This window comes from Morone saxatilis, unplaced genomic scaffold (genome assembly GCF_004916995.1).
Source record: "Morone saxatilis isolate NCDOM2014 unplaced genomic scaffold, NCSU_SB_2.0 Contig3, whole genome shotgun sequence".
Taxonomy (NCBI): Eukaryota; Metazoa; Chordata; class Actinopteri; family Moronidae; genus Morone; species Morone saxatilis.
Window position 1 is genome coordinate 6,934,465 of NW_023339873.1, and position 25,927 is coordinate 6,960,391.

The window sequence follows — 25,927 nt, forward strand, 5'->3', positions numbered from 1 at the left end:
TTGTTCATGGTATTTAAGTGTGTTTATTTCACTCTGACTCCTTCTAATCCCCAGAGACACATCACTCTTTTGCACACATGCTGTTACACTAAAAATACACATTCGCATGAACAACATGATGCAAACTCCCACAAGCTGATATTCTTTGCATTTGCTCTACTTTTCCCCAACTCTCAAGTTACTGATTTGTCAGCTGTCTTGACTGAAACCATCTCTTTTTTTTTCCTACTAGATTCTTCCCCCTCCTCCTCCTACTTTTTCTCTCTGTTCTGCTAGAAAACTCTTGAGAAAAGGTGCATTTCTACTGTCTTTTCTTTTCACTCCAACCTCCAACTGTCCTGTCGATCTCCCATCTCTGTGTGTGTGTGTGTGTGTGTGTGTGTATCTTCTGCAATGCATGAAGCTCAGTTGGATAAGAGGCTCTTAGTTCTGAGGCTAGGACTCAGGGGAGCTTAAGCTGTCCTGATTCTGACAATGACAAGCATACCCTCAGGCCTGACAATTACACTGTTTCCTGCATGTGAAGAGCTGAGGCCACCTGGGAACACATGTGGTCTTGACACCATATAAGAAAGCCTTTAATCCCATTAGATAAGACTTCAAAGTAAACAAATTACATTTTTCTGTCAGCTAAATGGAAGAAAAAAAGTGAAAGGACAATAGTTCTCAGATAATTCTGTAAGATTCATTGTATCTGCTATCGCTTGTGTTTTAAGCACAATCTGCTAATGTCCCAGTATGCACAAGAGTTGTTTTGATGTTTTTGTTAATGTAGATTTTAAATGTGTATCTATTATTGTTTATTATATATTTTTTTTCTCACAGGAAGGTGTTACCCACATTGGACCTCAGAAACAGTTTGAAGAGCCACAAATAGGTATCATTTATTAATTTGGTCTCCATGTTTCCTCATCCAGCTGCAAATATATCTTTTCAAATTGTGTCATAAGATTTGTTTTTTCAACTGTTGTTTACATTACAAGAGTGGAAGTCCTCTAAGCATCTTACGGAGTAGACATACAGCAAATTGGCAGCTTTTGACAAAACATGCCGCATAAAACGTGGAACATGGCAGAAGATATACAAATACACAGTATGCTGTAACTATTAAATAAGAATGCATAGTAAAATATATCCCAAAATGCACTTCTCATTAAATGCTGCATTGAGTGCTGAATATATAAAGCAATACAGTAGCTGCATCAGCACAGCTTTCTTAATCTGTATGTGTGATTGTGTTTCTGCATTCTGTTTCTAGTTCTGCAGGGCAGTGCCAGCTGTGAGATTGAAAACCACGGAGGTGTGGTAACGCTCAGGCCGCTGCCGGGCTGCGTCTGCCTGCTCAACGACAGAGAGGTCACTGAGCCCTGCAGATTGGCTCAAGGTCAGTTCCGGTCCTCAACAAAACTTTTTTTTCACACTATCTGTTCCCAGTGCATTTTTTATGTACATGTGACACAGGTTGGATATTTTGTAGTCAAAGAGAACAGCAAAAAGAAAGTTGGAGTATGGTTTTAATATCTAATGTAAGCCTCATGGATATGCAGGCATGCACCTTACATGCATGTTCACATTTATTTGACTGATAATAAATATGAATTCTTATTTTAATATCCTGAGGCAGCTGTTGTCACTTTCATGTCTGTAGAAGTCATGGCAGTTAGATTTCTATAGCTCAGAATTGTCCTCAAGGAGCTTTGCAATCAGTACAGAATACAGCACCTTCTGTCCTTAGATCCTTGATTTAGAACAAAAGTAGGTATGAGCCATAAGGTTTAAGTTACTTGTTAATGTATCATTAAGACCATAAGAATGCCGTAATAGTACTACTCCCAGAGTTTCGTTCTAATAACACATTTATCGGTAACTGCATGGCAATGTGGACTCCACTCCACTGACAATGGAAGCTACTATATAGAGAGGTAAATAATGAGTGCAAATTAATTTATGGCTTACAGCAGAATAATAGCCAGGAAAAAATGTGATTCAGCTTTTCTGATGCTGTGCGAATACACACATTCAATGATACATAAAATCAGACCTGAACAGCACTTGACACTGAGCATTAAAGCCTGTCATGTGACTGTTGCACTATATTGGATATCACATATAGGTTAATGTACAATTATATACACACCCTCACTTAAAGATGCACAGATAAGATTTGATAGCATATCTAGGTTAATGTACAATTACTAATGCATGCCCACTTAAAGATGCACAGATAAGATTTGATAGCATATATGGGTTAATGTGCAATTATATATGCACACACACTTAAAGGTGCACAGATAGATTCTTCCCAAGGATAAACATAGAGGCTCACACTCACATCCACTCTGTACCACTCATACACTGCAGCACATACACCTACTTTTCTCAGCTTACATCAACACAATGCAGCAGAATGAGCACAGCTTGTGATGAAGGATATGTCTCTCCAGGGACGGTGATCACCTTGGGAGGAGTGCATAAGTTCCGCTTCAACCATCCAGCAGAGGCAGCAGTCCTCCGGGAACGCAGGCGGGTAGGTGCTGCTCAGCTGAAAATGAAAGTGATGCTGTTGGTTATGATGGCAATCATGATAATATTGATGATGAGCAGATGACTAGGATGCTTTCTGAGAAAAGTGATAGTTGTGGTTGTTTATTTTCTGGTAAATATTAAAATGTATCTTCTCTTCACTGTTGTCAGGCCAGTGAAAGTGGCATGACCTGCACCTACATTGACCTTTGCCCCTTGACGCCTGAGCACAGGTAAATACTTCAAAGAAACACTTAACAGAAAAACATAATATTCATCCCTCATATTTGTTTATGTGTGTGCTGTACAGAGATCTTATTCTACCAACATACAGCATACATATTTAATAAGAGGTACATGTGTTGTACCAGTGTTCCTGCTGTAGAAATAGGGAAATGCTTCACATGTGTTTCAATTCAGTTGGTGGAGATTGCATGATTGCATTAGCCCCCACCTTCGTGAATGATCCCAGTTAGCTGTTTACAGGACAGGCTCAGCTGTTGCTTGGTTACTGCTGAGACGCAGAACTGAAAACCAACAACAGTAGCTTTTACTTTAAACCTGCCACCACCAAACTGCTTAATTCCAGAAAAGAAATTGTACCTAGGTGAGGTTAAATGATTTATTTGACTTTTTCTGGTTGTCTTTCTTTCCATCACAGTCTGTATTTTATCCTGGATCTCTGTGTCTGTTTTATAGTGTCGAAGATGTGAAGATCCAAGGGCAGCTGGGTGCCTGTCTCTCTCCCAGTGAGGAGCCAACTGCTAGACAGCGTTTGGAGGCACAGCAGCGCTACGTGGATAGTTTGCGACAGGAGATTCAGGCTGAACAGAGACAGGCTGAGAGAGAGCTGGAGAGGGAGCAGGCCCACCTCCGACAGCATCACAGTGAGAGTGAGTAGTATTTCCACACGCTTATATTAAGAAAAAGGTTATTGCTCATGCAGATACATGTACAAGCCAAAGTTTTTGAAAAAAAAATGGAGATTCATATCAAATTGAGTTTTTTGATAAATGTTGTACAGGTGTAAGATATCCATCCTTTATGATTCCCTTCTATAAATCTTACCCAACAGTCCAGCAGTGGATTTTGCGGGAGAAACAGCGGAGAATCACCCAAGAGTCTGGAGTTCAAACAGACCTTATCCCTGCACCCCTCCTGGAGCGACTGACAAGTCAGGCGCCTGAGGATCAGGAAGGTCAGACAGTGGATTGTCCGTCTCAGGTGGTAAGAGCCAGAAAGAAGGTGATGCAGGATGAGCTACTAAAGCATCACGCCCTTTGCCGTGCCGAGAGCCGCATCCGTCGGAAAAGTTTGCACTACCAGCTGGAGAGAATCGCCCGCAAGCGGCATCTGTTGGAGGCTAAGAGAGAACTGCAGAAGCTTGAGAAGGCCCTGCCTCCGGGACCAGACAGCCCTGAGTCTCCTGAGCTAGGTTCCCCCCCAAAGCTCAGAGGAAGACCATCTGTTTCTCGTAGACACTCATTCTCTGCAGATCTATTGTCCCGACTCTACCCACAGAACACCCCTATCTTCAGGTAGGTAACTCACATGAAGCACAGGAATCAAACTTCTTTGCTTAACTAATGGGCTAATACACTACAAAATATCTATTTATATTATTATATTTATTTGGCTGTTTTGTGGTCATTGAAACCTCCTATGTATAAATATTTTCCAAAATGTTGATCTTTGTCTTTCTTTTTCTCTCCTCGACAGACACTTCCTCAAGAGAAACAGATCCACAGAACTGACGTCAAATTCCTCCACAACCTCTGATTCCATAGGCAGCAGGAAGTGGGTTTCGGAGGAGTGTCTTCCTCGGGAAAGAACCCAGAGTTGTTCTGGTAAGTTCTTCTCAGGACAAGCCTACCGGAGTAGAGTAGGCTCCTCTGAAAACATCCGACAAACTGGCAAAGAGGAGCCCCAAGCTCAGCCCTGCCGGGAACGACCAGAAAGAAAGCCTTTGCTGCCAAACCGAGACCTGACTTTTAAGAACAGATCGGATCAGAACTCGCCAGTCACTCTGAAGTCACCAGTTGGAACTTCTTTTCAACCAGTCAGCAAAGAAAATATACAAGGACTCACAACACACAAACCCAGTTCCCAGACTGTGCCTTGCATGAATGAGACAACTCAACCGCATGAAGATAACAACGGACTAGAAACCATCACAAAGACTTTCTCTCGTTCTGTGGGGCCCAGGTTAAAAACAGCTCTGTCCAAAGTGTTCAGGAAACCACCGCCAGGTGCAAATGGAGGACGAAGCCCCAAATCTTTGGGGAGGATAGCAAGCAAATTTCACTGGAGACAAAGAAGAGATAGGAGCCTTAAAGAAACCAAGATGAGCCGAAGCAAATGTTCTGTTAAAACAGCCGTCTCATGTGAGGAGCTTGACCAAAGTACTGTGTTTGAGGACATTAGACAGAGGCGGTGGCGTAGTACAGAGGCTCTGGTGAATAAGACCAGTGGATGGGTCGAGAGACAGAAGGGATTGATCAGATGGGAGGAAAAGCAAGAAGATGGAGATGAAGGAACATCGGACTGTGAGAGCCTTTTTTCTCTTGATTCCCTGTCCTCTGCTTATGCGACAGCGCTAGCAGAGCAGCTAAGACACGAGGAAGCAGCTCAGAGTGAAGCAGAGAGCGAAGACAGTCAAATGTCTAAAGATTCATTGGCTCTGGAGAGTAGTGGTAAATACTCAACAGTCAGGAAGCTTAGCCAAACCGTGCTGCCAACTTACTCATTGATGACAGATTGCTCCCATTCATCCATGCGCCACAATAGAACTGCAGAGATCAGTTTAGATTGGGACAGCTGTCAGAAAGCTCAGGAAATCTCAGCAGAGTCGTATTGGAACCAGCAAGGCTCCCCAAAATCAAGACACAGTGGTGCAACAGGGAAGGCTTCTTCCCAAAACCCATTAGTAGCAGATTCCAGAGGCAAAGACACTCTACACAAATTGAGTGAGGACTTTGGGAACATGCAGACCACTTCGACCAGCAGTCCACGCTCCCTGAGCAGCTGCAGTGTGAGGGAGCCAGAAAACATGCTGGCGCTCACCGATGCTTGGTCCTCCACCGATGCAGCAGACAGTCCCAGGATTCACAGGAATTCTTTGCCTTTCCAAAGAGAAATGATGTTCAGAGGTGTAGAAAACAGCAGTAGCAGTCCCAGTCCAACCAGTATGAACCTCTCAGACTCTCAGAGTGGAACTAGGAGCTGTAGCTCAACGTCCAACAGCACTGAGGGTGTAAATGTAACAGTGCAGGAGCATGGTGTTGACATTTCAGGGGGCTCATCAGAAACATTAGATTTTCAAGACTCTCAGAATCCAAAAACACCAGATGAAGCTCTGGAGGACGTAGGATATTGTGTAGTGCAATCAGAGGGACAAACAGAAAATGTGGAGGAGGCTGTTATAGATACTCCGGACTGCAGCAGCAACAAAAGTCCAGCATCCTTACAAACCTTAGATCAGACCGCTTGTGTTTTACCCACTGAGATCCACCACACTGAAAAACAAGCATCACAAGTAACTGATGTACCTGACATGGTGGCCGTGGCTGATGTTACGATGTCCTCTGACAATGAAATGTGTACATCAGGTTGTCAATCAGTGATGCATTTCTCTCCTACTAACCAAGGTCAAGTACTGAACACAATGTCTGAAGCTGCAAGTGCTTTCAAACTGTCCACTAAAGATGAAGTACTATACACTGTAGATGGTGCAACAGAAAAGTTGAAAAATATACAGCCGTGTGAGTTTGGGAATACCAAATATGAATCTTTTACTAGGGCCAAAACTTCAGATAAGTTTGAAGCCAAAGGCACTGAGCAGTACATTATACAGCAAGATGTTGTTAGATCAGCTTGTAAAAATTCCAGGAAGAGGAACAAAGACCAGCCGGATGCTTTCATAGGCAGCCTGAAAATTCCAAAAAGGAGCAACAGCAAAGAGTTAGTAACCTTCTGCTCTGTACCATTTAGGAGCCAGGAAGATATTTGGCCTGATGACAATAATAACACCAGTGACTCAAAAGGGGAACAGTCTTCTGTGGAAGCTGACAGCCCTGAATTTGATTCTGTTTGTGTTGGCAGTGTTAGACAAGACACAGTAGCTTCAGTGGCATCACCAGTTTCTGATCCCATGAGCAGGAAACTTGGACAGAGTTGTCAGATCTTTGAAGACTCTGAATATGATGACAATAGTCCTCAGAGTGCTACCTCTGTAGTAGAGAGGAAAGTAGTTGAAAAGGGACATGTAACAATAAAAGAAGTAGCTGCAGAAACAAAAGGGTGGGAATCCCAAATTGATAACCCCAGAAAACATGAAGGAAGTAGAAAACACATATGCAAGTCAGACGCTATTTGTAGCGCCATTGACCTGAGAATCTCTGAAGTGGTTAAAAATCACATGAGATTGTCAGTGATTGGCAGCAACGATGACAGGAAGAGCAGCAGTCAAAGCATGAATGCCTTGTCATCTTCTGCATGTCATTTTGGCTGTAATAGTGCTAAAAATATATGGACAGAAAGAGAGCTGAGAGATGAAAATTGTGATCAGGTGAAAGAAGGAGAAGGTGGAAAATGGAAAAGGATGACAAGTGAAAACACAGTGGTCAAAAGTGAGCACCAGGCATCAGATCTTCCAGCTGAATTGAAGACTAGCCAAGAGAGCAACATGTTTCAGTTTATTGAAGTAACAGAGAATATTGACCATGCTCTTGCCTTTTCTGATGTAACATCAGATAAGCCAGTATTTGAGCATTGTGTTTCCAAAAACAACATCCAATCAAATCTGACACTTAAGAGCCATGTTGAGTCTGAGCACTCTGGCAAACCCACATTGCAACCAGTTTGTTTGTCTTCAATGAGTGATTCCTCTCCACCAAGAAAATGTAGTGATTCTCAAAGAAACACTGTGGAGAATGAAGTGGACACTCAGAGCTGTTTGGATGCCCCTGTTGTGAATCCAGAACTTCACCAAATACCCCATGAAACACCTTCCACCATGGGTGATATAAAAGAAAGCTGTAGCTGTAATCATGCAAAGGATGTCAGTATGGAAGCCCCATCCAGTGATGAAGCGAAAGATGGTTATTCATACAAACAAAACTCACCAAGGACAATTCATTTCCACACAAGTCCTGACACATCTGGCGCTGTGAAATTACTATCTGATGAAGGAGATCTTCAATTCAAACCCCACGGCAATCACAGAAACCAGAACACACCAACTGATGACAACGCCTCTATAAAAGGTTTTGCCATTACTCCTGGTCATGATGGAAAGGATGAAACAGAGAACACAAAAGGAGGTATACCTTGTATTGCAGCCCAGGATCAATTCTCCTGTCCAGAGACTCATTCATATAATTTTGCTCAGACTTGTGTGGTCAATATGAATTACAACAACAAATGCCACAGTTGCATCACAAAAAATGACAAAGACACATTGACTCACCAATCTGAAGTGCAGGTTCCAAAAATCGTTGTAGAGTCAAAATATGAAGCAAGTATTTCTGGATCTAGAAAGCCACAGCACAAAATGCCACAAGGAAATGCCATCAAAAATACAAGTTGCTATTCATCTGTGATGTCCAAACAGGTTGAGCTAAACACATCTGGTGATAAACAGGATAATTCTGCTGTCATCTCTAAAAAAGCCAAGTCTAAAAGGTTCCGAAGGTCTAAGATCCAGACTCATCCCACATCTTCCTCAGAGTCCTCTCTTAAGTCATCAGATGAGGATGAGGAAGATGACAAAACCTCCAGAGCGCATCACAGCCGACTCTCATCTAAATGGGTTAAGCTTGGCAGTAATGGCAAACAAGAAGTCAGACAGGCTAGAACTAACAACACAGATATTTCTACTACATTGTCAATGAGCAAATCTAAAATGAAGGCTTGTTTTGCTGGAGCTCCAGGTAAAAGTGAAGTTAAAGTTAGTAAGGATTACACCCTAAAAAGACACTCTTTACCCCCTCAAACAATGTTGCAAAAGACAGAAAAAATCATTCCGTATGCAAAGAAAGGGGAACCCCAACATACGCTCAAGTGTCAGGACTCTCCTATACATTTTGCTTCCAGTGACATCAACCCTTTTGTTCACCAGTGGCAAGGTGATGACCCAAACCAACACTGTTTTAAGAACCCAGCATTTGGAAGTGCTGCTGATCTGTCCTGTAAATCTCCACTTTTGAACAGCGCTGAGAAACGTATAACGAGATGCTGTAGTGTTGACAATGGTTTGAACGGGCAGAACTTGCCCTTCAATTCCCATCTGAGCACCTACGCCACCAACAAGGGGCTCTCCAGCACGCTTAGCAGTATGGAGGATTATAAGGAACAACTGAACAAAACATCTCAGCTTACGCCCTGTCAACAGGCATCTGTTGATATTCACAATCATCTAGCCAATCTGACAGTGACCGGCAGTTCTTCAAGTAACGATGCTCCTGGTGGCTTTGGTAACAACTCCAGTCAGGTAGATGAAATTGTGTTTGTGTACTCGTCTGAGCAAGAATCCCAGACAAGTAAAGCCCAAAGAAGGAGGACATGTGAACATGGCACTCAAACGGAGCATAGCCAGATAGTTAGTATCGGTAACAGTAGTAGTGCTCCAAAGAGGAAAGAGCGGCACAAAAGGAGTAAAACTGATGTACCTGCAACACAGAAAACCAAAGTGGACATTAAAGAGTCTCCAACGTGGGCCAGTATGGAAAGCATGTCAGCTCACCTCTCAAAGCTGATCGACAGCACCTCGGACCTGCTGGGGGACGTCCAGGGAATGAGAACGGATGAAGCCCTCAAGTCCAGTCTGAGGAGGAGTGTTAACTTGTCAAATATCAGCATTTCTTATTGTGAGTCTAATGACTACACCAAGAGAGACTGCTCAACTCAGACAGCTATAGATGTTGGTATCCAAACAGAACGGCCCCCAACACCAGCAGAGAAGGAAGTTGCTGTTCATCAAACACCCAGTGAAAGGTCCAAATCTCATGAAGTGAGTGTCATAGTCAAAGTGATTGGTTCTGAGGTTGTCAGTGTGTCTCAAGACAAGAATGTGCACTGTTTGGTGAAGAGTAAGGCAGATGAAAAGATTCAGAGCATGCCTGACCTGAGGGTTAACGCCTTTGCTGCAGCACAAAGGTCTGCCTCACAATCAGAGAATGACCCTCTGAAAACACCTCCTTTAAAGACTGCAGGTGAATGTCAAAGACGTGTAAGATCTGCTTCTTCTAGAGGCTCAAAGCAAAGCATGCCTCAGGCACTGTTCCACAAAAGTGTTGGAAAATCTGAAAACAGATCATCAAAAAACGACTCCCAGGAAAGCCTCAGTCCCTCTTTAAGAAAGGACCTATCACTTTCTTTAAAGAAGTCAGCTACATACACAGACCGCGCATCGTCTCCCATACTGACTGTGGGAGCAAGATTACGTGTGAAGCAGAAAGAAAGCCAGTCACCATTATGTCTTCCAAAATATCAGGGTAGAAATAAAGACAACACCTCTGAGAAAGACCTTTCTGTACCTTCAAGCAAACAATCGGCGTGCACAATAGTTTCAGAGGATGATGAAATGCCCAGACAGGATTGTGATGTTTCCCATTGTAAATCAGAATCTGTATCACTTGAGAATGTGACTGAAATGAGTTGCTCAAGCCCTAAAGTGTCTGATAAGTGCTCTACAAGCCTTAGTTCATCACTGGATAGATATACAGACAGTGACAAGGGAACTGAAGACAAGGGTCCCAAATGGCAGATGACCTCTCACCAGTGCAGGACTTCTACTTCAGTAAAAGGTCTAACTATGCAGGACCACATATCTCCCATATTAAGACCGACTGGTGTGCAGAAACAGCAGGCTAAATCCACATATGGAAAAACAACAAGCTACACAAGACCTGTTGTTGTTGCTGATTTTTGCGTTGATTACTACGATCCATCCCCAGTCAGCAACCACACTGACAAACTTCAAGAGGACGACATGGTGTCACTGGCACCCAGTGAGTGCAACACAGACGTCCTTGTGAATATAAAACCTGTCACCGGTGCATCCCTGGGTCAAGACCACCAGGTAGCCCCAGAGGATCTGCCCTTGCACAACAAGTTCACCAACTGGTCAGGCATCAGCCCACAACAATCAAAATCCGCCAACAAACCGGCCACGATTATTACCAAAGAACACAACAAGAGCGAAAACTCTGCCGAGTGGGGCGAGATGGAGAGTTACTGCTCAAATGTAGAGTCCGTGGCGCAGAGCGACAGAAGGGCTAGAGAGATAGAGAAGCTGCGACAGGAGAGAGAGCAGGTGATGGCGACGGTCAGCCTCAACATGAACCCGACACCGCTTACTGTGGAACTGACGGAGGCCAAGCTGCATTATGGCCTCGGAGAGACGGATACACTGTTAAAGATGCTGTCCCCGAGGTCTAGAGAAGAGCCGGAGCCCCCGACCTCTGTGACTACCAAACAGCTGCTGTATGATAGGTAAATACCCTTTATTTTGATCAGATACAGTTGTCTTGTCTTTGGGATAGCTTTAATTTTAAAAATTCCAATACCACCATGCCTGTACAAGTTATCTTTTCAAGACCTCTGTTTAAGAGATTTAAATATGTAGTTTCTACATTTCATTTCATTTAACAGGATAGACTAAACTATTTAAGTTAAGTTTCTTATTTATATCATCAGGAAATATCTCATCAAACACTATCAAATCTGATCAAGTATCTGATGCCTGCTTTTAATATCTGACAGTTTTTGATACACTCGGTTGTAAGTAATAATGTATTAAGTTCCAGTATTCAGTTGTAAAACTGAATAAATGAGTTACCTTGTCCTAAATGTATTACAAAATTTGCCAAAAGCCTTTTCTTTGACTCAGTCATGTTTTTCATAATTTTCTGTTTCTGTGAATCTTTCCTGTCAGACACCGCAGAAGTATTGAGGGTTTGAGGCAGGAGAGGGAGGAACGTCTCCAGACTTACCGGAGAGCTCGTAGTCTGAGTCCCAGCAAACATCCTTGCTCCTCTTCACAAGATGTTGCTTCTTCCTCCAAGGTGTCTGCCGCCATGCCCAGTCGGCGTAAAGAATACCTACAACATCTCCGCCAAGAGGTGATCGACAGCACCAGGTAAGACACTAGTTCTCCCACAAGAGCAAAACACAATCCCCATATTAGTCTTGAATTTTAAATCCGAGTTAAGTGTTGAAAAGTTACAATTAAAAAGTACATTTTTTAATTGGTTTGAATGCAACTCTATTTGTTGATTTATCAAAATGACAGAATACCAGACCCCCCACGAGGAGAAGGCCAGTGTCCATCTGACATTGAGCAGCTTTTGCGGGACTACGGCAGAGCCCGGGAGGAGGCCAGGACAGAGATTGCAAAGGCACGAGAACGACTGCGAGAAAGGACCGAGCAGGAGAAGAGGAGGCTGCAGCAGCAGGCCGTGTCTCAGGAAGTGAAGGTCTGTTTTTGTGTCATTGCAATCTTGTAATTAATTAATTCAGACATGTGTGAGAAAGACCAAGTAATAATTCTCTGATAAAGGTTACAACTAACAATTATTATTATCATGCTGATTATTTTTCCATTAATCAAATTGTTTGGTCTATAAAATATCAGAAAATAGTGAAAAATATCCATTACATGTTTCCAGAGCCCAAGGGAGTTTTGTGAAATTGTTTTGTCTAAACATTTGAAAAGATATTTGTTGTGTTATTTGACAGAGAAAAAAAGCGAATTATCACATTTGACAAGTTTGAACCAGGAAATATTTTTGTTGATAAATGACTAAAATGATTATTTGATACATTGATAAATTGTTTTGGCTCTACATAAGATTGATTTGAGAACTCTAATCATCTAAGATTCCAAATAATTTACCGATAAATTCAAATAAATAAATGTGGTTAGTGATGTTATTTTTATTTGTTTTTTTTAAGACCCTGAAGTATTATATATAATTAATTGCTATCTCCCATCTCCCTGTGTGGGGCAGGATGACCTGAAGCATCGAACAAGGATCAGTAATAGCACCTTGTGCACAGGATCCAGCCTGAGCCTTTCCTCTGGACCAACATCAGGGTACAACAGTGGCAACACGGCCCAGCTGCAGCATGGCAACAGACCACTTCTGACTGGACAGGTAAGTACACTAATCTTACACATTACGATAAATCTGAATAATTGAGATTTAATAGCTGAAAAAAAGAATGAAAATGAGATGTTTTGGATTATTTTTAAAGTGCAAATACCACTGTATTTTTTCTATTTGTTCAGACCACAGGGTCCCAGGATGAAGGGCTGAAGGTCAGGACGCGTCCTCCTATATGTGGTCCTCAGAGTGTGAAGACACAAAGAGCCTGGCTGTCTGCCCACGGTAAGGACTGGACTGTGACTCACAAACTCAAACACATGTGGGCCAAAACTATCATCAAAAGCTCAAAAAAAGAGATAAAAAACATTCACATTCAAAGAATCATTGACATCATTTTAAATTTAGAAACTAATATACAGTATATGATTGAAGACAGCTTTGAAAATACTTTCCATAGTTGTTTTGCCCATGTCTGTCAGCGGTGTGGCACTTAATCCCCCTCTACATTCTCTGTATTGAAATTCCATCTGTGTGTTTTGCTAGATGTCCGCCTTGACCCTCCTGTCACCACGTTTGAGCCCCTGATGACTTCATCTCCATCACCCCCAACTTGTGCACGTCAACGCACCGCCTCCTTTGGCTCCTCCTCTTCCATATCCACAACCTATCAGGATATCACGTCTAGCCTCCTTGGTCGAGCACTGGCTGAGGTAACAACAGATCTAAGTTCAGAGCTGGTTTAAAGAAAAACCTGAACATTTCTTTGCTTTTTGCGTTCCATTGAAAACATTAACAATTAAACAACGAAATGCACTGTTACTGATTAACATTATAAAGATTGTCCTTGTTTGAATATTACATTTCTTTCTCCACAGGTGCGACTAGCTTCTTCTGGGGAATTGAGCAACCTGCTAATGGGCAAGGCCACAGCAGGCTGGGGGTGAGCTCAATGATTCTCTTTAATAAACTCATCCAAAATCCTCTATGGTCAGACTTTCTCTTTAATTAGAGGAATCATGCTTGACTTATTGACTTTATTATTCATTTGCTAATGTATTAAGTTTGTGTTTATTTAGATATCAGGGAGAAGAACGAGGTATCCAGGCTTACTACAAGCCCTCCTCCAGCCCATCTGTCCATGGTTTCTTGGTGGCCGGGGAGCTGGACAGGCCCCTGGACAGTCTGTGGAACATAATCTGCCAGCTGTCCAAGAGCCACATGTATAATCAGTCGGTCCGTTCTGTCTGGACACGACCACTAGATGACAGCACTCAGCTGGGTGAGCCAACATGTCCGCTCAGTCTATATCCTAACATGGTTTCTATACATTACAAAACCAGTGGTGGAGTCAAGAGTTACACCTAAGTGCAAATGTGAGGTACATGTGCTTTACTTTAACCTTTTAGTTGACATAAATATAATGGATATTTATAGATTAAATTACCAGAAAGTATATAAAATAGTTAAAATTTGCTCCATCTTAACAAAGTACAAAAGTAAAATGCTACTTCCGCATTTATTGATCAATAATAATTCATTAAATTATATAGTAAATAAGCATTTCCTGCATTGAGCTCTTTTACTTTTGATACGTACTATAAAAATAAGTACATTTTGCTGATTATGCTTACTTTTAGTAAAATTCTGAGGGCAGTATTTTTACATTGTGGTATTACTACTTTCACTAAATGAGAGGATCTGAATACTTTCTCCGTCACTGGTTAATACAACGTTGCTCGAATGTGAAAGGATGCATATTAAAAACGCTGCAAGAAGCAGTTTATAAGATACTGACAAATACTACAGTAGTTGAGTGTGATGTGACGTAAAAGCACCTTGCAAATAATAGTTGTATTTTTGCAAGAATATAAATATATTATATTATTATTGTCTTTGCTGCAGAACTATTTATATTTTTGCAAGGTGTTTATGGACCCGGCACATGTATTTTGCTTCAAATGATGCGTCTGCATCCATTATCTATGTATAGTACAGTACAGTGCAGTACGCAATCCCATTTATCACTGACGAGCTTATTGTATTGCATGACCAACTCCATTCTCACACCTGCAGTTATGTTGCATTCAAGAACTTTGGGGTCTCTCTTACTTTATCTACTCTGCCCTGATCAAAAGTTTTATTTTGTCTAGTTGTATCTACACACTGATGTAGAGTTTATTGTAATAGATCATCATATCTTTATATAAATATGTTACATTTTGCCTTTTCTATATCAATAATCTATTCTTTATTAATAAAGTCATGTTCCATTGTCTTGGTTCTTCTATATTTTCTTTTATTTACAGGTTTTTCGCAACGGTTTTTTTCCCTATCTGACACATCCTCTCTGTTTTTCTGTTTAGTTTACATACTGACCGATCCGTCCACCTGCCACCTCAGCCAGCCGCGGGACTTCTGCTGCATCAGCACCGAGTCTAAACAGGTAAGCACAGCTGCAAAATCATCCAGCCGCTCCTGATGATTACTGCTAGTCGCCCTTGTATAAGGTCCACTGAGCATTTTGCAGCATAGTTGTACACAAAATCACACTTCAGTTTGAAGGAGAAAAACTCCATTTACTGTCATATTAGTGTGGCAGGAAACCAGGATCGGACAGTGTTGTCTTTTGTAATTAAGATCAATTTATGGTAAACAGCTTGATGTGGAGTTTTTCATCCACAAAATGTAGAACATGCTATTTAGAAACCACTCATGCTCATAGAAACAACACTGAGAGTAAACAAGACTGACCCACAGGCAGTGGGTGTGGAAGACACCGTGTCAGCTGTTGGTTATCAGCGTCAGTGTACAGTTGCCTCTTGGCTGATCAAAAGTCTGCACTGCCTGTTTTATTGATTTTTTTTTTTCTTTTTCTTCCGCTCTCTGCCTCAGGCCGGCCTGTGCGTGCTGGCAATGCAGTCTGTGTTTGAGGAGTCTCTGCCTCGTCCCAGTGTGGATGCCGTCCGAGGGGAGATGATGCCCAGTTGCTGGGTCTTGCAGCCAATTAGGCGTAGTGGACAGGAGATCACCAGGGTTATCTACCTGCTACAGGTGAGCTATGGTTGCTATAAATGAATCCGCCCGGCTGATATGTGTGTCCCTAGCAACAGCGGCACATTTTAACTGCCAGTAAATGCACAAATGTTTGGGTTAATGATCTGACGAATAAAGGTAGTCTATGTTAATGTGGAACTCTCAAAAAGCACGTGTGAAAAATGCTATTTTTGAGATAATAACCTTTATTTTAATGGCTTTTTGACATACTTACATTTACAAGATGTTTTTATAAGATCTCCTAGATGTATCATTTGTTAAAAGTGGTTAAAATGTTTTAATAAAATCAGTGTTACTGTGCAGACTCACAAAAGATTACCACCGCAGTAATGCCTCTTTCTTTAATTCCACGTTAAGCTCGATTTGGTCCATACAATGTAATTTTGTTCTTCTCCAGGTGGACCTAGGAACTCCATCCTTTCCTCACCGACTGTTGAACACTGTTGCCCTAAGACAGGCAGCTGTCATCGCTGATCTTGACGTTTTCCTTGCTTCGTAAATCCACAGGATGAAGACGCATTAGCAGTGAGCACTTAGACTAAAGTCCATAGTCTCCACTATGGAGTTAGTCTGTCTTATGAATTTGCACCTGAAATTTATTTACTTGACTTTTTTTATTCTAAGAGCACTGTTTTATTGATTCCCAGTTACAAAGCTGAAAGAGCTTTTTTGTATGAAGGTATTTTTTTTTTTAAATAAAATATTGAACCTGTATTTTTATATTTGTAATGTACATAAATGCTTGTAACAATCTTACCCCTATTTTACCAAAGATTGATTAGAAGTCTAAAGGAGCGACTTCACATGACACATTTAGGGTATTGTGTTTAGCTTCAGACAGCTTGATAATTAATTATTCAAGGCGGCAAAGCAACAGAGTTTCCCCACCTTATTGACTCATTCATTTGAATAAATAGGTGAATTATTCTGTTCTAACCTGATAAATATCAGCCGTTTAGCCCCGGTAAGGTCTTTCAACAATATGGCGTCTATTGATTTCTACCATATTGTAACAAGGACAGCCAAATATGTTAAAGTTAACGAGATCAACATTATAGCTAGAGAACCTTTTTAAAACAGGTGGTCATCAGATATTCCAAGGTTACAGCGGTTTTATGTATATTTACTAGAGTTTTACTGAAGTGTATTTTCACTAGTGTTTACTTTCTATCTGTCTATGATGGGTAGATGCAGCCAGCTTTATAGTTACAAGGTCATGTCAATGCACCTGAGAAGAAGAGAAGGTAGCCTCCCTTTGTTCCAGATCTGCACCAAGCAGTTTTTGCAAATAGTTGAAGGCTGTTTTAGCCTGCTCAGGTAGATGATGAGTGGAATTTGTCACATACAACAATACAATGAAAGCTGGAACACTGAGACTTGCTCACAAAAGAAAATATTTGAGTTGACTTTATTTTCTGTAAATGACAACTGAGGTTAAACCCGAATTGTCCTGATATACTGATACTGATGCTGATGTTGGCAAATCCTGATTTGTTACAGTACATACTGTATATGTACTTATTTCCTCAGACCCTGCATATTTTAACCACTCAAATACCTTAATTCTGCAAAAAAACAAAAACTTGGAATGTCCAACGCTTTTGCAACAAAAAGGGCGAAAAGTGAATATGTCAGCTGGGATTTTTGCTTTACTCCCCATCCTAAATTAATATTTTATATCAGTTTTCGTTTTCAATATAGTGAATAGTTACAGTTAAGTAACAGTTAAGTGTTGGATAGTAAGGTGACTTATTGAAGGGATGCTCAGCATTACTTGGTTACGTTTCAGCCTTTACTTGTAATGCATGTGTTTGTCTGCAAACCACACAGCAGGACTTTGTCCATAAACAGTTATGTAGCAAAACGAGGAGGTGGTGAGTTAGAAAGTCAAGCACATTTTGGATATAACAAGTCAAAGGTAGGCAGAGCAGTTTTCAACCAAAGCCCTTTGGTTCAGCATCCGGCCTGCTCAAATGTCCTTTAGTAAGATACTGAAGATCCCACGCTGACCTCTGACCTCCCTCTGTTTCATTGCTGAAGCTAAAGTAAGATATGGACACAATATGGTACCCCAAATCTGCATAAGCTTTTAGGTTTTAAGGCCTTTTGATCTCACCTGTTTCTGAAGTGTGTCATATTTATTTAGTTCCTCTTGCCTTCTGTTTGAAATGCTGTTGAATGTGTTTTATGGTTGTGTGTTTTTTTTATAAGCAAAGCACGGTGCTGTGTTTTTTTTACGGCTTCTTGCACAAAACTGTTAATGCATTTATTAATGTGGGGGTTTTTTTGGTTTGTTTTTTGTTTGTGCAGTGTTGAAACTATGCAGAAGCTGATCAAAGGCGCGACTGTTCTCAGTCAAAGCTGGGTCAGCTGTATCCAGATATGAAGCCATATTATTTACAGTAGTTGAAGGTTCAGGACTGTTTTGGCACTGCAGCTGCAGCGCTCAGTTTGGGACTAAAGACGTTCCCAGGGGAACCAAAGAGAGACAAAAATACGTAAGACACAGAGTGAAGAACCACAGAGATAACTTTTTGTACTGATTTCTTGTCTATATTGTAGGTGCTCATTTCATTGTGTAAAAAGCTTTTGTTATTTATGTTTTGTTGTAAATGTATTTTTATTATAAACACCCTGCTTCCTGTTGCTAATAAGATGTTATTTGGCCTGTGTGTTTGGCCTTTTTGTTATGAATACAATGCATATTTTAAGTGACTTGTTGTTTTTCCTTTTTTCTTGATCATTTGTTTATGTTCTGTTCCCAGAATTATCCCGTTTAAGAAGGGCTGGATATTGAGCCTTTGTATCTTTGGTGCTGATTGAAATGTGTCTGGAGCACAGACATTTTAATGTTTGCACAGATTCAAACTCTTGTTTACCTATTTTACTTATTTATTTTACTATTTAACACTTTTGTTTTCAATATTTGAAAAGTTTTAACCCTTTTCTTAAATGGAAAAAAAGCTGTTCATCTTTTTCGTTTTGATATTGTAAATCAGGCAGTATATCAGCACTGATATTGAAAGATGGAACAATACTTAGACCTTAGTGTAAGCAGTCTATACCTAAAATATTTAGTTTTATTAGTCCACACAGTTACAGTATGTAACCATGCAATATCTCAAATTGTATAACTTCTAAAACGGTCTATTTCAACATACAGGTGATCTAGATTCTGTCATTCTGCAAAACATCTAAAAACTCAAATAATCTGTTGCACTAAGTGAGTCAGTCAACTTCTCAAACAACTAAAAATAGCCAGTCTCACAATTTAGTTTTCATTATCTGACAGGCAGTGGTGGATCCTTTACTTCGTAAAAATATCAATACAAAAATGTAAATATACTCCTTAACTAAATGTAAATGTAGGTTTTTTTTGTATTTTAAAGTGGAGCTAGTGTGAGTTTTCTTTAATATTTGTGAAATATTGGGCAATTTGGGATCTTGGAAAAAGTAATTTAATTTAAACCGTCTGCAGTGAAATCACTTTTTGGTGCAGGCCCCCAACTGGACAAAAGTTAAAGTTAAAGTTAGGAACCACTGCTTTCATTTTTAACAAAGGGTTTTATTTTATAAGCTTTTCATAGTTCAAAAGTACAAGATTTCCCTCTGAAATGTAGTAGAGTAGAAGTATAAAGTAGCATCAAATTTAAATATTAGAGTAAAGTACTCGAGTAAAAGTACTCAGTTACTTTCCAACCACTGACAGCTCTCTGTAACTTGATGGAATCCTTGTGCAAAGCGAGAGCTCTTTCTGCAGGGGCTCGTTCTCCGTGTCCAGACCCGTTCTTCCTTCTGCCACTGCCCGTTAAATGGCACGCAGAGCAGAGGTGACATTCTGAAGGGCTCTTGCGGGCGGGTGGCGTGTGTGTGTGTGCGATTAGGAGCCCCGTCGGGGCGGGTGGAAGGGAGGGGAGGAGGTGGGGGGGGGGTACACAGGAGATCAGAAGTGTCTCTGCCATTTAGAGTCACCAGTCTGTCAGAATGGTCCGTCCCCTGCCCACAGATCATGTACTGGATTCGCCCACTTTTATTTGGGTAAACCGGAGGGTGGGTCAAAGTCGCTGGCTTTGGGAATGACCGTGGATGCGCGCGGCGCCTTCAGCCCCTTTCCTAGTCCCGTGCCGCCTCCTCGCGCTGTGGAGACCCTGTCCCACTCTGACCAGGACCCGCCCTTCAATGGGTTGTAATCTTTATTGGGGGCAGGAGAAGGCTCAAAGATAAACACTTTCGGACAGGACGACATCCAGAAGCAAGTAAGTGCAAATTTGAAAGGCAGAGCTTGTGCCCATTTTAAATGAAATTATTGATTCTTTGGACAAATAGTTCTCTGTCACCGGATCACTTTTCAATGGCGCTCGTTCCATTTAGTCTGCTGTTTGTTTCGGCCCTTTTTAAGTGAGGTTATAAAAAAAGTTGCCTCAACCACCTGTTGGACCGGGCTGCCATTTTAACAATGACGTCGTTTTGAAAAGCTTCAGAACTTTAATTATCTATTGTTAAATTAACTGTGGTCTGCTATAAATTGAATTTGAATTTAGTCGTTTATTTTTTTATATTCAGTTTGTTATCTAGCACTTTGGGCACGCGGCGCGGGTCGTTGAAAGTCGCACAATTGACGTCACTGCGCATGTTGCGCCCGGAGAGGCGCTTTCCAAAAAGTTTTGTTTTCTAATGACAAACAGCGTGAAAATGAGTGTTTTGTCACATTATTATTATTTTACTGTTGTTTAATGTCTAAATAGGATTTTACAGGTTGCTTATTTATATATATTTAAGTATTTTATAAACTTTTGGGATAGTTTTATATATAACAGTGCATAAATGTTATGTATTTTTGTTGTAAAATACCTATTTTGTGCAGTGGTTAGGAACTAAACATGTTCAATAAATGTAGTAGAGTAAAATGTGCAGTAATGCCCCCTGAGGTGAAGTGGAGGAGAATTTTAAAGGAGCATAAAATGGAAATAACAGGTACCTCAGATTTATACTCCAGTTCTTGAGTAAATGTACTTTCCACAGCTGCACATTTTCTCAATTTATTTCTTAGATCACATAACAGTTCGCGTTCCATCCGTGATTGAACTGTATGGCGGGCTTCTTGAGTAACAAAGAAATAAATTGTTCCCTGAGCAGGAGAGACGTCCCTCCTCATGCCCCTTAAAAGGACAAAGTGTGAGTTTGTCGCTGTGTCTGGACGAGCAGGGACTTCTCTGTAAACACACTCCAGGAATAGTTTACTATCGATTCCTTCTAACCTCTCACAAGATCAGGCTCGGTATTGTTGCAGTCAAAACAATATTGACCACAACAAAAGGAGCCTTTTTTCACAACTTGTGTACATAATCAATGTACGGTATGGATTATGCTAAACATAGTGTGTTTACGCTCAACTTCCACCATCTTCTTCCTTATATGTAAGGATCTTTATTCTTCCTGTAGTAGTTAGTTTGACGTTGATATTGGCAGTCTGAGGAGGAAGTTAGGGCTGCAGTCTTTGATGGTCACTCAATCCAGTAACCAGCAGCCCCTCCTCTCCCTCCATATTGATCTCTGTCCACTTTGTGTTCATGTCTCAGATTTACTCTCTGCTGGACCACAGGCCTCCCTCTCCTCAGTCCAGTTACTGCTGCTGCTGCTGCTGCTACAGTTTCACACACACTGTAGGTCACATCTTGACCACACCCATCTCTTATTTCACCCTCTCCATATGACTGCTCAGAATAATGCACTCCCTCCTCGCCAGCTAATGTGTTGCTGCTCCTCGGCGTGCATCAACAAGGAGTTTGCTTACAGCTGGGAGCATGGTTTTTCAGAGTTATTATTCATCTCAGGGGCTGATTCGATGTTTGCATTGTGCATATTTGTTTACAGTGTAGCTTTTTGCAGTAGCAGCAAAGGAGGGAATAAGTGCAGTCAGTTAAAATCTCAAGCAGCGGAAATGTAATCAAAGAAAAGTTCTTTCATACCTCGGGAACAAGGAATTGTCTTGTTTATATTCAAACTCAGCAAATCTTAAGAGCTCATATCTCATTATTGTACTGCGTCATGAGTCATGATAAAAATAAATGTAATGTGTCTTTTTTTTTTTTTTTTCTGAGGCCAAGCAGCTCTTGAATATCTGGAGAAATTCCAGCCGACATTTTAATCATCTCTCTTGACATTTATAAGACTTTTGAGAAATTATCCAGCAACCCATTACTCATCAGCTCTCAATGTGCAGCTATAAAAAATGTTATATTTACTGGACCATGTGCAAAGGACTTTATCTACTATAGGCGATAGAAAGAATTATAAGGGGTGCCAACGTATTATAATCATTTGTTTCAACAGAGGCCAGTAATAGCAAAATATGTAATATCAAACTCGTATCAGATTTATGCGTCACGATGGTAACAGTAATAATATGACTTATAATGCACTTGGGACATTACCAACATTTAAACTAGCGCTGGTTAATCTAAAGTCATTTGCTGTATAATTAATGGTCAACAATTTTGATTATTAATGAATCGCTTAAGTTATTTATGAAGGAAAACTGTTATATTTGCTGCTTTTCTCTGTTTTGTATCATTGTAAATTGCAATCCTTTGGGTTTTGCACAGTTATTTGGATGTAACATGCAATTTCAAGAACTTGGGCTGTTGGAACTTGTAATTGGCATTTTTCCTTTCGCTTTTTATCCATGTTAGTGTTTGTAGGGATGGCAGTGTTGGTCAGTCTGTTGGCGGGTCAGTCCACCACTTCGGTCCAGACTGAAATATATAAATAATAAAGAATTATTTGATTGATTCTCATAATAGACTCCCAGAGGATGATTGAATTTGGTGTCTGACCAAATACCTGCAAACATCATGACATTCCCATCAGCCTCAGCTGTACTTTGTGTTAAGTGCCAATTAGCAAATCTTAGCACGCTAACATGCTAAACTAAGAGGGTGCACATAGTAAACATTATACTATCAGCGTCTTGTGAGCATGTTTGCATTTAGCCCGAAGCATTGCTGTGCCCGAGTACAGCCTTGCAGAGCTGCTAGCATGCTTGTGGACTCTTGTTTTCCATTATTTTACCTGTTTAAAACGGATTAGTAAAGTAATTGTGAAAATAATCAAAACATTAGGAGGTAATGAAAACAGTTGTTAGTTGCAGCTCTAATGGAAACAATTTTCAGTAATGATTCTGGACAACCCTCTTTTAGAGCAATGGTTCTCCACCTGGAGTCCGGGGACCCCCACAGAGAGTGTGTAAGAGTGACTCTTCTGTTCACACTCTTCACTGTTAATCTGCCAATCTACAGTATAGACAGTTATGGAATAACTGAATCTTATCTGACGGGGATCCTGGAGATTATATCTTATCAAATACGGGTCCGCGGCCTGATGTGTGTCAACTTGAGGGTCCTTGACACTAAAAAGGTTAAGAACCACTGTGTTAGAGTCACTTTTCAGCCACCTTAATGGTGCACAGGTACTGTTTTGGCCCACCGATACACTCGCTCAGCACTTAATATCAGTGACAGCATATTATTAGAGATTTTTAGACTTTTATTCTGCTTTGCAAAAACCAAACGCTAACAAGGTGACCTCCTGTGAGTGAGCAGGACACTCAAGGACGCCACAAAAGGACGCCTCACTATTGACAGACACACTCTTGCTGTGGCAGGCAGTGAACCTTATGTCACAGGCCTGTCTATAAGCAGGAGGCCAGGCGGCTCTGAGAGGAGCCTAGCACAGTATCACTGAGAGTAAGTCCTCGGCTGACACACACACACACACAATTTGCTGCAGTTTGTATTCGGCAGCTTACAGTCAGTCAGTCCTTCGACACGATTAGAGTCTTACAGGTTTTGTATGCAGCTGACAGTTTGTGGATACGGGTTTGTACAGTGTGTAAGGAAGGTTTGCGCAGTTGTGCAGTAGTCCCGTCCAGGTTGTGTGTGAGGTGATAAGGGGATCCCCAGTGGTGGGTGGAGCATCCCCGGGCTGATAACGGGAGCCTGCAGAGGACTGATATTGGAGACCTGTAGGATGCCATCATTGTGCATCACCGAGGGCCCCTTCTCTGAATGCACCGGAGAAACATCCTCTGTGGTCTCATTGAGAAATGAATGTCAGCAGAGGCAAAGTAGTATATTTACTCAAATACTGTGCTTAAGTATAATTTTGAGGTAGCTGTACATCATATTTTCCCTCCGATATGTATTGGAGCACCACTATAAATAGCATAAAATGAAAATACTCAAGTATTATACATGCATTGCAGAATTGTAGTTACAGTAAGTACAGTAATTGAGTAAATGTGCAAGTAGAATAAATGTAAATCATTTGCCTTATCTCTAATTTTAGTATTAATGTCATCTCTTAAATCTCTGATATGAAAAATATGTATATTCAGCAATTGTTGTATGCATTCTTAGTCAGTGCCACATGAGGACACTGTCATGTCTCTATTCTTTGTGTACTACAGAAGTTGGATTCCCCCGCCTTACTTCACCTCCTTATTCTCACAAATACACATCAACGGAATTGCGCAAACACACGCTCACGCTCGCAGTTCAAACTACGTGAGCTGCATCATTCAAAAGAAGGTGGTTTCGTCATGTTCTGCAGTACAGAGGGGTTGCCCTCCCCCTGTGAAGCGTGATAAGAGAGCTATGCTGCACCCAGATAGAGCTATCTGAGCGGTTACCCTTCAACCCGCCATTCCACACAAAGAAAACACAGACACTAGTGCAGGGTGACAGTTGAGCAAAGTGACACACACAAAATGGAGATTATGACAGGCACAGGAGCTTCTGGGGCGAATGTGAAAGTTATGATAGGTGAGATTTCTGTGTGAAAATATACTTCTGCCACATCTGTGATCACATAGATTTTTTCAAATTGCCAAAATTACATTTCTTAAGCCAAGCGTAGAAACAGTCCCTCGGCAGTGGGATTGATACATTGAAACTTAACACCAAAATACAAACTAAACTGCAGTGAGACAGTGCTCCGCGCAGACAAAATTGGATTTATAAGTCAGCATCCATTTCTTGCTTTGTCCCTACAGTAGTTCTGCAACTAATGAATATTTTCATTGAATTCATTCATTGAATAACTGATTCATCGTTTGGTCTATTAAATATCAGAAAACACTGAAAGAGGTACATTACAATGTCCTTGAAGCCAAATCAATGTCATCAAATGTTTTGTTTTTTTCAACAAACAGTCCAAAACCCACATTTACTGTAATGTAGGACAAAAAAAGCAGAAAATCCTCACAATTCTCATCTGGAACCATCACATTTCAGGGATTTTTGCTTGTAAAATAATGAATTGAATCCCCAAAAGGTTGACAATTGATTTTTTGTGTATCGATTAAGTGATTAATTGACTAATTGTTGCAGCCCTACGCTGCAGTATCCTGTGGAATAGAGAATCACTGAGCAGTATACAGCAGATGAATGTGAAAACAGCCGTCTGGTGTAAAACTTTTGCACATTCATCATTCTGCACAGTGAAGGTCAAACATCAAAGTGTCATACCAATAAGGAGAAACATATTTTTGAGTGAAGGGGGATTTTAAACCTCTTAGTTCTCCTCAATTATGTACTTTTCTGATATAACTTATTATTAAAGAAGTCTCAGTTTCAGTCATGTACGTGCTGAACCCCAGTTAATCATCATAATCAATCATATTAACACCTCTACTGTCTGTCTTTCCCCTTCTTCTTCAGACTACCTCCAGTATTCGAGGTCCATCCTGCCATTTCGTCCCCACCACTCTTTTCCCCACACACCCAGAACCACCTGAGGACGCCGACCGCCGTCCCCTCACCCGCTTGCCACGCTGGCTACCGCCATGACTTCCACCACAGACTTTGACAATGCGGAGATCACGCAGCAGTACAGCCACATCAACACCCGCTTCGACCTCACTGACGAGGAACTAGACAATGACAACAGCTCAGCCCGGCTGTTTGAGCGCTCGCGCATCAAGGCCCTCGCAGGTGAGTGCATGCATAGTAAACAGGCTGTGTCCTTTCAGAGGCATTTGTGTGACAGATTTTTGAGATGACAGTGTCTCTTTAAGAGCGTGGGAAGGGCAGAGAGGATGAGCTATATTGGGTTTCTGTGTAATTTCGGCAGGTTTGAATGGGCTTCTGTCACTGACCTTCACCTAGATTTACTCATAAATTACACTCAAGGTGATCCATTATTTTACTCCAAAGCTCTCAGGTAGAGCTCTGCAGACATTG

At 41.1% G+C, this 25,927-nt stretch overlaps 2 protein-coding genes across 4 annotated transcripts in view; both read left to right on the forward strand.

Moving 5' to 3' along the window:
* Positions 1 to 18,401, forward strand: part of stard9 (StAR-related lipid transfer (START) domain containing 9) — a 41,312-nt gene extending 22,911 nt beyond the window's left edge. For both annotated transcript variants that reach the window (XM_035673410.1, XM_035673411.1), the window contains exons 16-32: positions 826 to 877; positions 1,259 to 1,384; positions 2,445 to 2,527; positions 2,695 to 2,756; positions 3,223 to 3,416; positions 3,599 to 4,061; positions 4,243 to 11,016; positions 11,459 to 11,662; positions 11,816 to 11,999; positions 12,534 to 12,680; positions 12,815 to 12,914; positions 13,176 to 13,342; positions 13,508 to 13,572; positions 13,709 to 13,911; positions 14,996 to 15,075; positions 15,525 to 15,683; positions 16,084 to 18,401. In XM_035673410.1, coding sequence (XP_035529303.1) covers positions 826 to 877; positions 1,259 to 1,384; positions 2,445 to 2,527; positions 2,695 to 2,756; positions 3,223 to 3,416; positions 3,599 to 4,061; positions 4,243 to 11,016; positions 11,459 to 11,662; positions 11,816 to 11,999; positions 12,534 to 12,680; positions 12,815 to 12,914; positions 13,176 to 13,342; positions 13,508 to 13,572; positions 13,709 to 13,911; positions 14,996 to 15,075; positions 15,525 to 15,683; positions 16,084 to 16,185 — 9,165 coding nt within the window. In that variant the 3' untranslated portion in view covers positions 16,186 to 18,401. The remainder of the gene's footprint in view (positions 1 to 825; positions 878 to 1,258; positions 1,385 to 2,444; positions 2,528 to 2,694; positions 2,757 to 3,222; positions 3,417 to 3,598; positions 4,062 to 4,242; positions 11,017 to 11,458; positions 11,663 to 11,815; positions 12,000 to 12,533; positions 12,681 to 12,814; positions 12,915 to 13,175; positions 13,343 to 13,507; positions 13,573 to 13,708; positions 13,912 to 14,995; positions 15,076 to 15,524; positions 15,684 to 16,083) is intronic.
* A 1,471-nt stretch (positions 18,402 to 19,872) lies between these two features.
* The window catches only part of sptb (spectrin, beta, erythrocytic), a 45,062-nt gene continuing 39,007 nt past the window's right edge, over positions 19,873 to 25,927 (forward strand). Inside the window, exons 1-2 of one of the 2 annotated variants that reach the window (XM_035674752.1) lie at positions 19,873 to 19,942; positions 25,406 to 25,678. In XM_035674752.1, the coding sequence (XP_035530645.1) occupies positions 25,531 to 25,678 (148 nt within the window). In that variant the 5' untranslated portion in view covers positions 19,873 to 19,942; positions 25,406 to 25,530. Of the gene's footprint in view, positions 19,943 to 25,405; positions 25,679 to 25,927 lie in introns of those variants that run through there. The other variant, XM_035674753.1, reaches the window with a different exon arrangement.